Source organism: Loxodonta africana, chromosome X (genome assembly GCF_030014295.1).
Source record: "Loxodonta africana isolate mLoxAfr1 chromosome X, mLoxAfr1.hap2, whole genome shotgun sequence".
NCBI lineage: Eukaryota > Metazoa > Chordata > Mammalia > Proboscidea > Elephantidae > Loxodonta > Loxodonta africana.
Genome location: NC_087369.1, coordinates 4,045,895 through 4,059,002, shown reverse-complemented (window position 1 = coordinate 4,059,002; position 13,108 = coordinate 4,045,895). Strand labels below are relative to the sequence as shown.

At 46.1% G+C, this 13,108-nt stretch overlaps 1 protein-coding gene across 1 annotated transcript in view; it reads left to right on the top strand.

Moving 5' to 3' along the window:
• Positions 1 to 13,108, top strand: part of PRKX (protein kinase cAMP-dependent X-linked catalytic subunit) — an 89,421-nt gene that overhangs the window by 50,725 nt on the left and 25,588 nt on the right. The window contains exon 4 of the mRNA XM_064277993.1: positions 6,300 to 6,563. Within this exon, the coding sequence (XP_064134063.1) occupies positions 6,300 to 6,563 (264 nt within the window). The remainder of the gene's footprint in view (positions 1 to 6,299; positions 6,564 to 13,108) is intronic.

Here is a 13,108-nt window from a genome sequence, read left to right as displayed (position 1 = left end):
GGGAGCTGAGAGAGTCCACACCAGGAAGGAATACAGCAGCAGGTACCCGGTCAGGGCCCCTGGGCGCCTGGTCTGCAGAGCAGGAAGACGGCAGCAGGGTGGCGCAGGGAGGTGGTCCTGCAGTCTTACCTCAGACATCTAGAGCTGCTTTAACGCCATCGCCACGGGGGGGTGGTGTTATTGTTTTGATTTTTTTCTTAGTTGTACTTTAGATGAAGGTTTACAGAACAAACTAGCTTCTCATCAAACAGTTAGTACACACATTGTTCTATGACTTTGGTTAACAACCCCACGGCATGTCAACATTCTCCCTTCTCAACCCTGGGTTCCCTATTACGAGCTTTCCTGTCCCCTCCTGCCTTCCAGTCCCTGCCCCTGGGCTGGTGTGCCCCTTTAGTCTCGTTTTGTTTTATGGGCCTGTTCAATCTTTGGCTGAAGGGTAAACCTCAGGAGTGGCCTCATTGCTGAGCTGAAAGGGTGTTAGGGGCTGTACTGTCAGGGTTTCTCCAGTCTCTGTCAGGCCAGCAAGTCTGGTCTTTCTTTTTGAGTTAGAGTTTTGTTCTACATTTTTCTCCAGCTCTGTCCATGACCCTCTATTGTGATCCCTGTCAGAGCAAGGGGGGTAGTTTTAAAGAATAGAAATTTATTTCCTCACAGCTCAGGAGGCTACAAGTCTCAATGCAGGGCGTCGGCTCTAGGGGAAGGCTCTGTCTTTGGGCTCTGGGAGAAGGTCCTTGCCTCTTTCAGCTTCTGTTCCTTGGTTCCTTGGCCATCTCCTCCTGGCATCTGTCTTCCCCGTCTGTGCTTCCTTCTGTATCTAATCTCCTTGTAGGTCTGGAAAGCAATTGACTCAAGACACACCCGGCATTCCTACTGATTTATTAACATAACAAAGAGAACCCATTCCCAAACAGGAACATAACCCCCGGTATAGTATAATTTATAACACATATTTTTGGGGGACACAATTCAACCCATAGCAAGCCTGTATTGGTGACTCAAACAGCAATGTACTTTTGTGAGGTGGTGGTTGGGTGCGGTTGAGTTGATTGCGATTCATAGTGACTTCATGCAACACAGTGGAACTGCCCATAGGGTTTTCTAGGGGGTAATCTTCACCGGAGCAGACCACCAAGTCTTTCTCCCCTGGAGCAGCTGGGTGAGTTGGAACCGCTGACCTATCAGTTAGCAGCCAAGCCAAGCGCTTAGCCGTGGTTCCACTAGGGCTCCCTTCCATAATGTGACAGTCACTGAAAACCCTACGGAGCCTAGTTCTGCTCTGAAAAACATGGGGCTGCCATAAGTTGGAATCGACTCTATGGCAGTACAGCACAGACAGTTAAGTGCTAGACTGCTAACAAAAGGTTGGTGGTTCTAGTCTTAGTCTGTTACTGCGGTAACAGAAATACCACAAGTGGATGGCTTTAAAAAGAAAAGTTTATTCTCTCACAGTCTGAGAGGCTAGAAGTCTGAATTCAGGGCACCAGCTCCAGGGGAAGGCTTTCTGTCTCTGCCGGCTCTGGAAGAAGGTCCTTGTCATCAATCTGCCCCAGGCCTAGGACCTTCTCAGCACAGGGACCCCCAAGGACACACTCCCCTCCTGGTTCTTTATTCTTGGTGGTAGGACGTCCCTCTGTCTCTCTGCTCACATCTCTCTTTTGTATCTCAAGAGAGATTGACTCAAGATACAACCTAATCCTATAGACTGAGTCGTGCCTCATTAACATAATTGCCTCTAACCCTGCCTCATTAACTTCATACACGTTAGGATTTGTAGCACTTAAGTTAATCACATCAGATCACAAAGTTGTGGACAGCCACACAATACTGAGAACCATGGCCAAGCCATGTTGACTCCCATTTTCGGGGGACACAATTCAATTCATACCACCACCCAAAGGCACCTTGGAAGAACTGCGTGGTGTCCTACTGCCAAAAAATCAGCCATTGAAAACCCTGTGGAGCAGTTATACCCTGACACACATGGGGTCTCTATGAGTCGGAATCAACTAGTAGGTTCCCAGTGCATGGTTATTGCAGAGGGTCTTCAAATTTAAACGTTCCTTAGTTAAACCCTTTTATAGGTAAGAATGATGTTTTGCTGATATGTGTAAATATTGAAATTAGAAAAATAAGCATGTATTTGGAGTTCAAATTTCAGCACAGTGGTGAGTTGCTTGCTTATCTTTTTAAACTAGAGCTCTTGTTTGGCTTTCATAAAGTTTATCACCTTGTAAGATTGAACGCTCTTCTTGCCTAGAGGAATAGGAAAAAATACGTCTTTGTGTTCCCATTCTCTCATACTTCCTGGTCAGTGCACAATGCTTATGTCTGACGGATTATTGTGGTAGTTGGTTGCTGTGGGGTCAGCCCCTGACTCGTGGGGACCCCACACACGGCGGAATGAACCGCTGCCCAGTCCTGCACCACTCCCATGAACATTTGCGGGTCTGACCATTGTGACCCGTAGGGCTTCCATTAGATGGTTTTTGGAAGTGGATTGCCAGGCCTTTCTTCCTAGCCTGTCAGTCTGGAAGCACCACCGAAACCTGTTCAGCATCACAGCAACACGCGAGCTTCCGCTGACGGATGGGCGGTAGCTGTACATGAAGTACACAGGCTGGGAATAGAACCCGAGTGGGGAGCCCTGGTGGCTCAGTGGTTAAGTGCTGGGCTGCCAACCAAAAAGTCGGCAGTTCGAATCCACCAGCTGCTCTTTGGACACCCCGTGGGACAGTCCTGCTCTGTCCTGTTGGGTCACTACGAGTCAGAATCGACTTGATGGCAGCTTCTGGTGATTACTAAGGCTCACCTTAATGATACGATGGAGCCCTGGTGGCGCAGTGGTTAAGTGCTCGGCTGCTAACCAAAAGGTTGGCAGTTTGACTCCACCAGCCGCTCCTTGGAAACCCTATGGGACAGTTCTCTGTCCGTGGGGTTGCTATGAGTCAGCATCACTGAGATGGCAACTGGTTCGGTTTTTTGATTTTAATGATACTACGGCCCGTCACCCCATGCCTGAGGATGGCCGATGTCCTGGGTGTTCTCTTGTTTTCTTTGTTTGCCGGCTGGCTGCAGCTCGTTGGGATGAGCTTTGGAGGGAAGCCTCAGCCATGTCGTCATGATGAGAGAAACTACAAGGGTCCTAGCAGCGTTGACATCCGTGTTCTGATCTTGGGTCACATTTTCATGTGACAACCCCTGGTGTCCCCAGTCCTGTGGGGGTGCTTTATTTGTTGACTCTACCATGTACATCTGGGGTCACACCAGTTGTTATGGAGTCCACCCTGATTCATGACACCCCGTGTTTGTCAGAGTAGGACTGTGCTCCATTTTGTTTTCAGTGGCCGATTTTTCAGAAGCAGGTCACCAGGCCTTTCTTCCGAGGCACCTTTCAGTTAGGAGCCGAGCTTGTTCACTGTTTGCACAACCCAAGGACTCCACAGACTAGGAAACCAAAAAAAAAAAAAAAACAACAAACAAACAAAAAACCATACAAGTTGCTGTCGAGTCCAGTCCAACTCATGGCGGCCCCCTGTGTGTCAGAGTACAACTGCGCTCCATAGGATTTTCAGTGGCTGGTTTTTCAGAAGCAGATTGCCAGGCCTTTCTTCTGAGGCACCTCTGGGTGGTCTCGAACCTCCATTCTTTTGGTCAGCAGCTGAACCTGTTAATGGTTTGCAGCACCCAGGGACTTCTATTGGATCATAGACGTGCTCGTATCTTACCTTCTGCAACACTTGCTGTTGCTTCTCAATCCTTTCTCCTCCCTGTCTCCTTTATATGAAACATTCTTTCACCCTCAGCTGTCACCTCAGAAGGACGTATTCGTTTCTTTTCCTTCTGCTAAAACTTCTGAATTAGAGGTGTTGTCGTTGTTGGTGGTGGTGCCATCAAATTGATTCCGACTCATGGCGACCCCATGTGTGTCAGAGTAGAACTGTGCACCATGGGGTCTTCAATGACTGACTTTTCAGAAGTGGATTGCCAGGTCTTTCTTCCAAGGTGCCTGTGGGTAGACTGGAACCTCCAACCTTTTGATTAGCAGCTGAGCATGTTAACCGTTTACAATGCCCGGGGACTCCTAATGTTATAATGTTGTTGTTTTGTTGTGTGCTGTCGAGTCAATTTCTACTCATGGAGACCCCATCTGGCAGAGTAGAACTGCCCCATTTGGTTTCCTAGGCTGTAAACTTTATGGGAGCAGATCACCAGGTCTTTTCTTGTGTGGAGCAGCTGGTGGGCCTGAACCGCCGACCTTTCGGTTAGCAGCCAAGCACTTAACCGCCACTCCACCAGGGCTCCTTAAATTAGAGATCGTTCTCAGCATCTTCTCCTTTCTTTTGTTTCCCTGTCTTCTTTCCCTGAAATCCCTGACCCCGTCTCTCCCTCCATTAACTGGCTAATCAGCTCCTTTGGCAAGGAGTAGCAATCTCTCCCGACTCTCCCGGGCAATCTCCTCTGAGTAGTTGCTTGGAAATACCCGACTTCGGGCTTTTTAATTGCTGACTTTTCCTAGCAGGTGTTTGGGGTGCTGTCTGATAGTTTATTGTACGTTTGCAGCCTTGATTTATTGCACATTTGCAGCGCTAGGTGCTGACTCAGATTCAGTCCCTAAAGATGCTCTGTGCTGTTCACCTGAGTGTCATACACACCTGGTGTTCACTTTTCAGGCAGCCCAAGGTAATGGAGATACTGTCCATCTGTATAACTTTCCTGGGCTGCTGTGGCAGAGTACTGCACACAGGGGGGCTTAAAACCACAGACATTCATTGTCTCTCAGTTCTGGAGGTCAGAAGTCTGAAATCTAGGTGTCTGCAGGGCTGCTGTCCCTCCTGAGGCTTGAGGGGACCATTCCTCCTTGTCTCTCCCAGCTTCTGGTGGTCCCAGGTGTTCCTGGGTTTGTGGCCGCATCACTCCAATGTCTTCACACGGCCGTCTCTGTGTCTCTTCTCGTCTTTCATAAAGACACCACTCAGATGGGATTAGGGTCTGCCTGTTCCAGTGTCACCTCATGTTAACTGAAAACATCTGTGAAGACCTTGTTTCCAAACAAGGTCACGTTCATGGGTACACAGGGGTCAGGACTTGAACATATCACTCGAAGGGCACAGTTCAACCCACAACACCGTTTTAAACCATATGCCTATATCTCAACCTTTAATCATGGTGAACATTCCTGAGTTGTGCAAATGGTATATGCTTGACTACTAGCCTACAGGTTGGTGGTTCAAAGCCACCCAGCAGCAGTGCACAAGAAAGTCCTGGCGACCTGCTCCCATGAAGATTGCAGCCAAGAAGACCGTATGGAGTACTTTCACTAACACACGGGGTTGTCATGAGTTGGAACTGACTCAATGCAAATTTTTTTTTCTGGACGTATATATATATATATATATATATATATATATGCACATATACATTTATATACCTGATATAGCTATATGTATATATCTACGGAGCCCTGGTGGCGCACTGGTTAAGAGCTCAGCTACTAACCAAAAGGTTAGCCTTTCAGATCCACCAGCTGCTCCCTGGAAACCCTATGGGGCAGTTCTACTCTGTCCTGTTGGGTCGGTATGAGTCAGAATTGACTCGACAGCAGCAGGTTTGGTTTTTTGGGGTACACGTATACATATATACAGCTATACGCATCTATATGTATTTCTCTATATATGTTGCTGTTAGGTGCCATCAAGTTAGCTCCGACTCATAGCGACCCTATGTGCAACGAAACAAAACACTGCTTGGTCCCGAGCCATCCTCACAATCATTGTTTTGCTTGAGCCCATTGTTGCAGCCACTGTGTCAGTCCATTTCATTGAGGGTCTTCCTCTTTTTCACTGACCCTCTACTTCACCAAGCATGATGTCCTTCTCCAGAGGCTGGTCCCTCCTGAGAACACGTCCAAAGTATGTGAGACGAGGTCTGGCCATCCTTTTAAGGAGCATTCTGGCTGTGTGTGTGTGTGAGAATATATGTATGTACATATTTATATATATGTAACTGGTTTTATGTCTGTAGAGAACGTATATTTTGTATGGGCAGAGGGAGATCTGTAAACCATTAAGCTATTGATTACTAACTGAAAGATCAAGGTTCAAGTCCACCTAGAGGTGCCTCGGAAGAAAGGCTTGGCAATCTGCCTCTGAAACATTAGCGATTGAGATCCCTGTGGAGCCCAGTTCTATTCTGACACACACGGGGACACCATGAGTTGGAATTGGCTCAACAGCAGAGGGTTTGGTTCTGGCTTGTCTGTGGCGTGGCCCTGCAGTGTCCGATTGTTGCCCTCGCAGGTTCTGGACCTACCACGACGAGCGTTTCCTGTACATGCTGATGGAGTTCGTGCCGGGCGGGGAGCTGTTTAGCTACCTGCGGAATCGGGGGCACTTCAGCAGCAGCACAGGGCTCTTCTACTCCGCCGAGATCGTATGCGCCATCGAGTACCTGCACTCCAAGGAGATCGTGTACCGCGACCTGAAGCCAGAGAACATCCTGCTGGACAAGGAGGGCCACATCAAGCTCACCGACTTCGGGTTCGCCAAGAAGCTGGTGGATAGGTGAGAAAGACCACCACGTGGTTTATGTGACAGTGGGTGAAAGCCGTCAAGGCCGTGCCATGTAAGACACAGAGTGGTTTCTAACCAGTGTCACCCTTGCACCCATGAGAAGAGGAGTCGTAGGAAGAAGAAAACCTAAGTGATGACTCCCTGGGGTCAAGCTTGTTGTTGCGTGCTTTTGAATCAGTTTTCAACACGTGGCGACCCATGTGACAGAGTAGAGCTGCCCCGTAGGGTTTCCTAGGCTGTGATCTTTACAGGAGCAGATTGCCAGGCCTTTCTTTCTCCTGCAGAATGGCTGGTGGATTTGAACCACCAAACTTTGGGGTAGCAAATATACCTCATTCCTTCATGAGTTGGGGTTGGATAAGTGGATAACTTAGTTCCTAACATTGTAAAAACATCTGCATCGATGAGACACTTTATTTTGGGCATAACTCTTTTTATTTCTATTTTTCGTGATTATTTTTAGAAAGTGGCAGTCTTGTGACCATTTTATTTTTTTTTATTGTGCTTTAGATGAAGGTTTAACAAAGAAATTAGTTCCTCATTAAACAATTAATACACATATTGTTTTGTAACATTGGTTGCTGACCCCACGACGTGAATACTTCCCTCTTCTTGACCTTGGGTTCCCCATTTCCGTGTGTCCACCTTTCCTGCCCCATCCTGCCTTCTCGTCCTTGTCCCTGGGCTGCTGTGCCCGTTTCGTCTCGTATACATGGCTGAGCTACGTGTATTATTGTTTGTTTTATGGGCCTGTCTAGTCTTTGGCTGAAGGGTGACCCTCAGGAGTGACTTCAGTGCTGAGTTAAAAGGGTGTCTGGGGGCCATACTCTTGGGCCTTCTCCGATCTCTGTCAGAGCAGTAAGCCTGGTCTTTTTTTTTGGCGTGCATGAGTTAGAATTTTGTTCTCCATTTTTCTTCAGCTCTGTCTGGGACCCTCTATTGTGATCCCTGTCAGAACAGTCAGTGGTGGTAGCCGGCACCATCTCTTTGCTCTGGACTCAGCCTGATGATGGCCGTGGTAGCTGTGGTCCTTTAGTCCTTTGGACTCATCTTTCCTTTATGTCTTTGGTTTTCTTCACTCTCCTTGGCTCCAGATGGTGTCTTCTGACCATTGTATGATGCAGTTTTCTCTTCAGTTCAATCGATTTTCCTCTGTAGGATTGTATCAATTGTAATTCTATTAATAAAGCACAGAAAAATGGGATATTGTTTTATCTAGATGAGTGAAGGGAGTTTCAACAATCAAAAACAAAATTGCTTTTATAATGTTGGTGCTCCCCCTGTTGACAGCACAAAGTATGTTACTGTACCTTTTTATTTATTTTTGTTTTTTTAATTGTGGTGAGATATATAAGGAGCCTTGGTGGTGCAATCGTTAAGTGCTCGGCTGCTGACTGAAGGGTCTGTGATTCCAACCCACCCAGCCACTCTGTGGAAGGAAGACTTGGTGATCTGCTGTAAAGACCGCAGCCTAGAAACCCCCCTGGGGCAGTTCTACTCTGTCACATGGGTCGCTAAACCAAAAAACCAAACCCAGTGCCATCGAGTCGATTCTGACTTTTAGCGACCCTATAGGACAGAGTAGAACTGCCCCATAGAGTTTCCAAGGAGCGCCTGGTGGATTCGAACTGCCGACCCTTGGGTTAGCTGCCGTAGCACTTAACCACATGGGGTCGCTAGGAGTTGGAATTGACGAAAGGGCACTGAACAACAACAGCGACAAAATATATATAGTGAAACATTTGCCATTTTAACATGTCCAATTCGGTGACATTAAATACATTCACCATGTGGCGTGATCATCGCCCTATCCATTTCCAAAAATTTTTCATCACCCGCAACGGAAGCTCCATTCCCTTTCATTAATAACTCCCATTCCTTCCGGCCCCAGCTTCTGGTCACCAGCAGTAAACTTCATTCTCTAGGAATTTGCCCCTTCTAGATACTTTGTATCGGTTGCTGATACAGTAGTTATTCTTTCCTGTCTGACTTATTTCACTCAGCGTCATATGTTCAAGGTTCATCCATGTCATGGCATGTGTCTTAGTCATGTAGCACAGCCATAACAAAAATACCACAAGCGGGTGGCTTTAACAAAGAGGAGTTTATTCTCTCAAAGTCCAGAAGGCTAGAAGTCTGAATTCAGTGCGTCAGCTCCAGGGGAAAGCTTTCTTCTCTCTGTCACCTCTGGAGGAAGGTCCTTGTCATCAGTCTTCCCTTGGTCTGGGAGCATCTCAGCGCAGGGACCCCAGGTCCAAAGGGTACTCTCTGCTCCCGCCACTGATTTTTTGGTGGTATGAGGTCCCCATGTCTCTCTGCTCGCTTCTCTCTTTTATATCTCAAAAGAGATTGGCTTAAGACACTATCTAATCTCGTAGATTTCATCAATATAACTGCCGCTAATCCATTTTATTACATCATAAAGATAGGATTTACAACACAGAGGGAAATCACATCAGATGACAAAATGGTAGACATCATACAACACTAGGAAATGTGACCTAGCCAAGCTGACAGATATTTTGGGGGGACACAATTCCATCTATGACAGCGTGTATCAGGACTTCATTTCTCTTCTACCCTTTATTTTTTAAAGTCAGCTCATTTGGAAGTCTGAATCCAAGGAATCAGAGATAAAATGAATAAATGGATGGAGAAAATTTAATCTATAACATCAAGAAATTTATTTACTCAATTAATATGAGAAATCTTGAAAAAAAAAAAAGAAAAAAGGTCTCATTACTGTCTTGAAATATCGCTTCTACAAAGAGCTTCATTTTACGAGTCATGAGTATTGTAGCATGTGAATTTTTTTGTTTGTTTTGTTTTTCCATTTTTTTTGACCAACTGGGTTTCTCTGATGAAGTGTCTCTCCCTGGCTCAGCTGGGGTGAGGTGGTGTTCCCATGCCCAGGTGCCTGGCACCCCCTCTGTCTCTGGGTTTAGACAACAGAAGTGATTTTTGAATAAAAAATTGAGAGACATTCGCCAGAATACTTGGGGGCATCCTTACAAAGTAGAAGAAACAAACAAGAGAGACTTCACCTTAAATACTGTTTTCTGAATGTGTACTTTAGCTCCCAAGGAACTTCGAGAATTGACTGCAGCTACTAGAAGCTAAAATAAATAAAGAAGGGCCTCTCCCTAGAGCCGGTGCCCTGAATTTGAACTTCTAGCCTCCTGGACTGTGAGAAAATAAATTTCTGTTCTTTAAAGCCACCCACTTGTGGTATTTCCCGTAAACCATACAAGGAGGCTCCTGACGGTCTATATTCCATGGTCTATCTAATTTAGATACACCATGGAGTTCTTTCAGAAGAAAAGCTTGGCAATCTAATTCCAAAAAATCAGCCATTGAAAACCCTATGGGATCGCTGTGAGTCGGAGTTAGCTTGATGGCAACCGGTTAGTTCTTGGGTGGTACAAACAGTGAATGTGCTTGGCTGCTAACTGAAAGGTTGGAGGTTCCAGTCCACCCGGGGTGCCTCAGAAGAAAGGCCTGGCAATCTACTTCCAAAAATTCTGCCCCTGAAAACCCTGTGAAGCGCAGTTCTAGTCTATACTCATGGGGTGGCCAGGAGTCGACGTCAACTCGATAGCAACTGATATGTCTCTTGGTACATCCAAGAAGGTGTTGGGACTTTTTTCAGGACAGAGTTACTGTAACAAGGTGTAAGGCTACCTGAGACAGGTTAGAAACTGGAAACTCATACAGCCGTAGGTATGTGCTTCTCACTGGACAATGGAGCCGAAAGAGACTCACCTTTCCAAAGTCAAGTGGAGACTTTATCTAATGCGTTTACCATTACCTGCCCTCACCTGGTCTTTTAATATCAGTTAAGATCTCCACTTCTAAATGATACTGACGAGGAGTGAGCTTTCTTGGCTCAAGTAGACACTTGAGACTTTGTGGGCAGCTTCTGTCTGGAGGGGAGATGAGAAGGCAGAGGGGGACAGGAGCTGGCTGAGTGGACATGGGGAATACAGGTGGAGAGGAGGAGCGTGCTGTCTCATTAGGGGGAGAGCAGCTAGGAGGACATAGCAAGGTGTGTATAAATTTTTATACGAGAGACTGACTTGATTTGTAAACTTTCACTTAAAGCACAAAAACAAAAAAAAGATCTCCGCTTCTAGCTAGATTCATCCAACTTTGGCGATGCTTACTCAGTTAGTTAGCTGTTTGTCAGTGAGCTGGCTCTGACTCATGGCGACCTCATGTACAACAGAACGAAATGTTGCCTGGTCTTGTGCCATCTTCATGACCGTTGGTCTGCTTGTGTCCATTGCTGTGGCCACTGTGTATTTTGAGTGCCTTCATGATGGTTAAGACCAAAAGGTCTGCAGTTTGAATCCACCAGGTGCTCCTTGGAAACTTTGTGGGGTACTTCTACTGTCCTATAGGGTCTCTGTGAGTTGGAATTGACTCAATGGCAATGGGTATTATTTTTTCGGCTCCAACCTAGGGGGGCTCATCTTCCAGTACTGTATCAGTGTTCTGTTGTGCTCCATAGGGTTTTCATTGACTTGTTTGCAGAAGTAGCTCACCAGGCCTTTCTTGCTAGTCTGTTAGTCTGGAAGCTACACTGAAACCCGTCCACCGTGGGTGACCCTGGTGGCATTTGGAATACCAGTAACACAGCTTCCAGCATCACAGCAAGCCACCACAGTACAAAAGACAGACAGACGAGTGATGAAAAATACACGCAGTCCATGCTTTAGTGCCCTAAGAAATAGAGAGTGGAAAACTGTATCCATCAGTGGATTCCAATGAACTTGCTCTTTGTTCTCTTAACATTAAACTTGAAGCATATAGTTCTGTCATTTGCATCCTTCTCTTGCTGGTCCATAGTTGACACGTCTTCCCAGTTGTCTTGAGATCTGGGACTTCAGGTCCCTCCTGCTCCTTAGGCTTTGGTTGCCTCATCTTTACAACGAGATGAGGAGAATCAATGGCTTAAGAGGTGTCCTCTGGCCCTACCTTTGCACATTGAATGCTTCATTTTTCAGACTCTAAAAGACAGGCTCCAAGAGGCAAAGGGCTCAAGCAAGGAGAACATCTGCCAGCAGGAGATGGGATCCCTTGTTTTTGTGCTCAGGCCACCAGATAACCAAATTTGCAATCCAGGGTCAGAGTTCCAGGATTCCTGAAATTCTTAGTCCTGCCAAACCAGCCACACTCTCTCTCTGAACTCTCTCTGCCCGGCTGGTGACTCGGTATCATCTCTCAAGGTCTTAGCGGACGAGCCAGTGGTCAGAGTTTTTAAGGAGATAAAAAAAAAATGTGGACTTCGTTGTGACAAATCTCCTGATCTCTGAAATTGTATTTTCAAAATGTTTTGTCTCCCCTGTGGTGATGGCACGCACATTTCAAAGCGATTTGAAATGCATAATACGTAGTATGGAAACCCTGGTGGCGTAACGGTTAAGTGCTACGGCTGCTAACCAAAAGGTCAGCAGTTCGAATCCACCAGGTGCTCCTTGGAAACTCTGTGGGGCAGTTCTGTTCTGTCCCATAGGGTCACTATGAGTCGCAATTGACTCAACACGATGGGTTTTTAATACGTAGTACAGTAAAGCTTGTGAGAGCTGGAACTCAAGGGGACTGCTTTGTTTTTCCCGGTCTCGGAAGTTTCCCACCTTTGACAGGGTGCAATCTTACCACCTTTTTTCTGCTTGTTTCAGTGGAAAATTTTGAGTTTTCCTTCTTGACAGGCTTCCGCCTTATGCAGATTCTGGCTTATCTTCTTAAAAATGTAGTCACCATTATCACATTTTGCTAAGAGATAAGTGTTAGAAAACTGTCAGTTTTCTGGCTGTGGATACTTACTTTGTCCCATGCGAAGCTCCTCCCAACCACTGATCTAAAATATAAGACTTGAAAATTATCATAGTGGGTTATCTTCGTCTTTAGTCCCTGGGTGGTGCAAATGATTAACATGCTCAGCTGCTAAGTGAAAGGTTGGAGGTTCGAGTCCACTCAGAGTGCCTTGGAAGACAGGCCTGGCAGTCTACTTCTGAAAACTCAGCCATTAAAAAACCCCTGGGGCACAGTTCTACTCTGACACACTTGGAGCTTCCGTGAGTCAGGATCGACTCGCTGGCAGCTGGTGGGTGTCTTGTTAAGGTGAGTAGAGGTATTTGTTTTCCCTAAGAGTTGTTGAGTAAAGTCGTCATTTTTTCTTCCCTTCCAACGAGCTCAAGCATCCAGGGAGATAACAGTTTGAACCTCCGTCTACAGAACAATATTGCCATGAACGTGGACTCGGGGGACGGAGGAATGACAAGTTAGGGTTTCAGGGGCACAGGTTCCTGTTTGAGGATGCTAAGAAGGTTTTGGAAATAGTGATGATGGTCACACACGGTGAATGCAATTAATGTCACTGAATGGTACACTTAAAAGTGGTTAAAATGGCAAGTTTATGTTAAATATATATATATATATATAAAAACACACACACAACTTTCCCTTCCTAAAAAAAAAAGGAAAAGAAACAAACAAACAAGATTGGATGCCATCAATGGTTCCATTTCTATAGG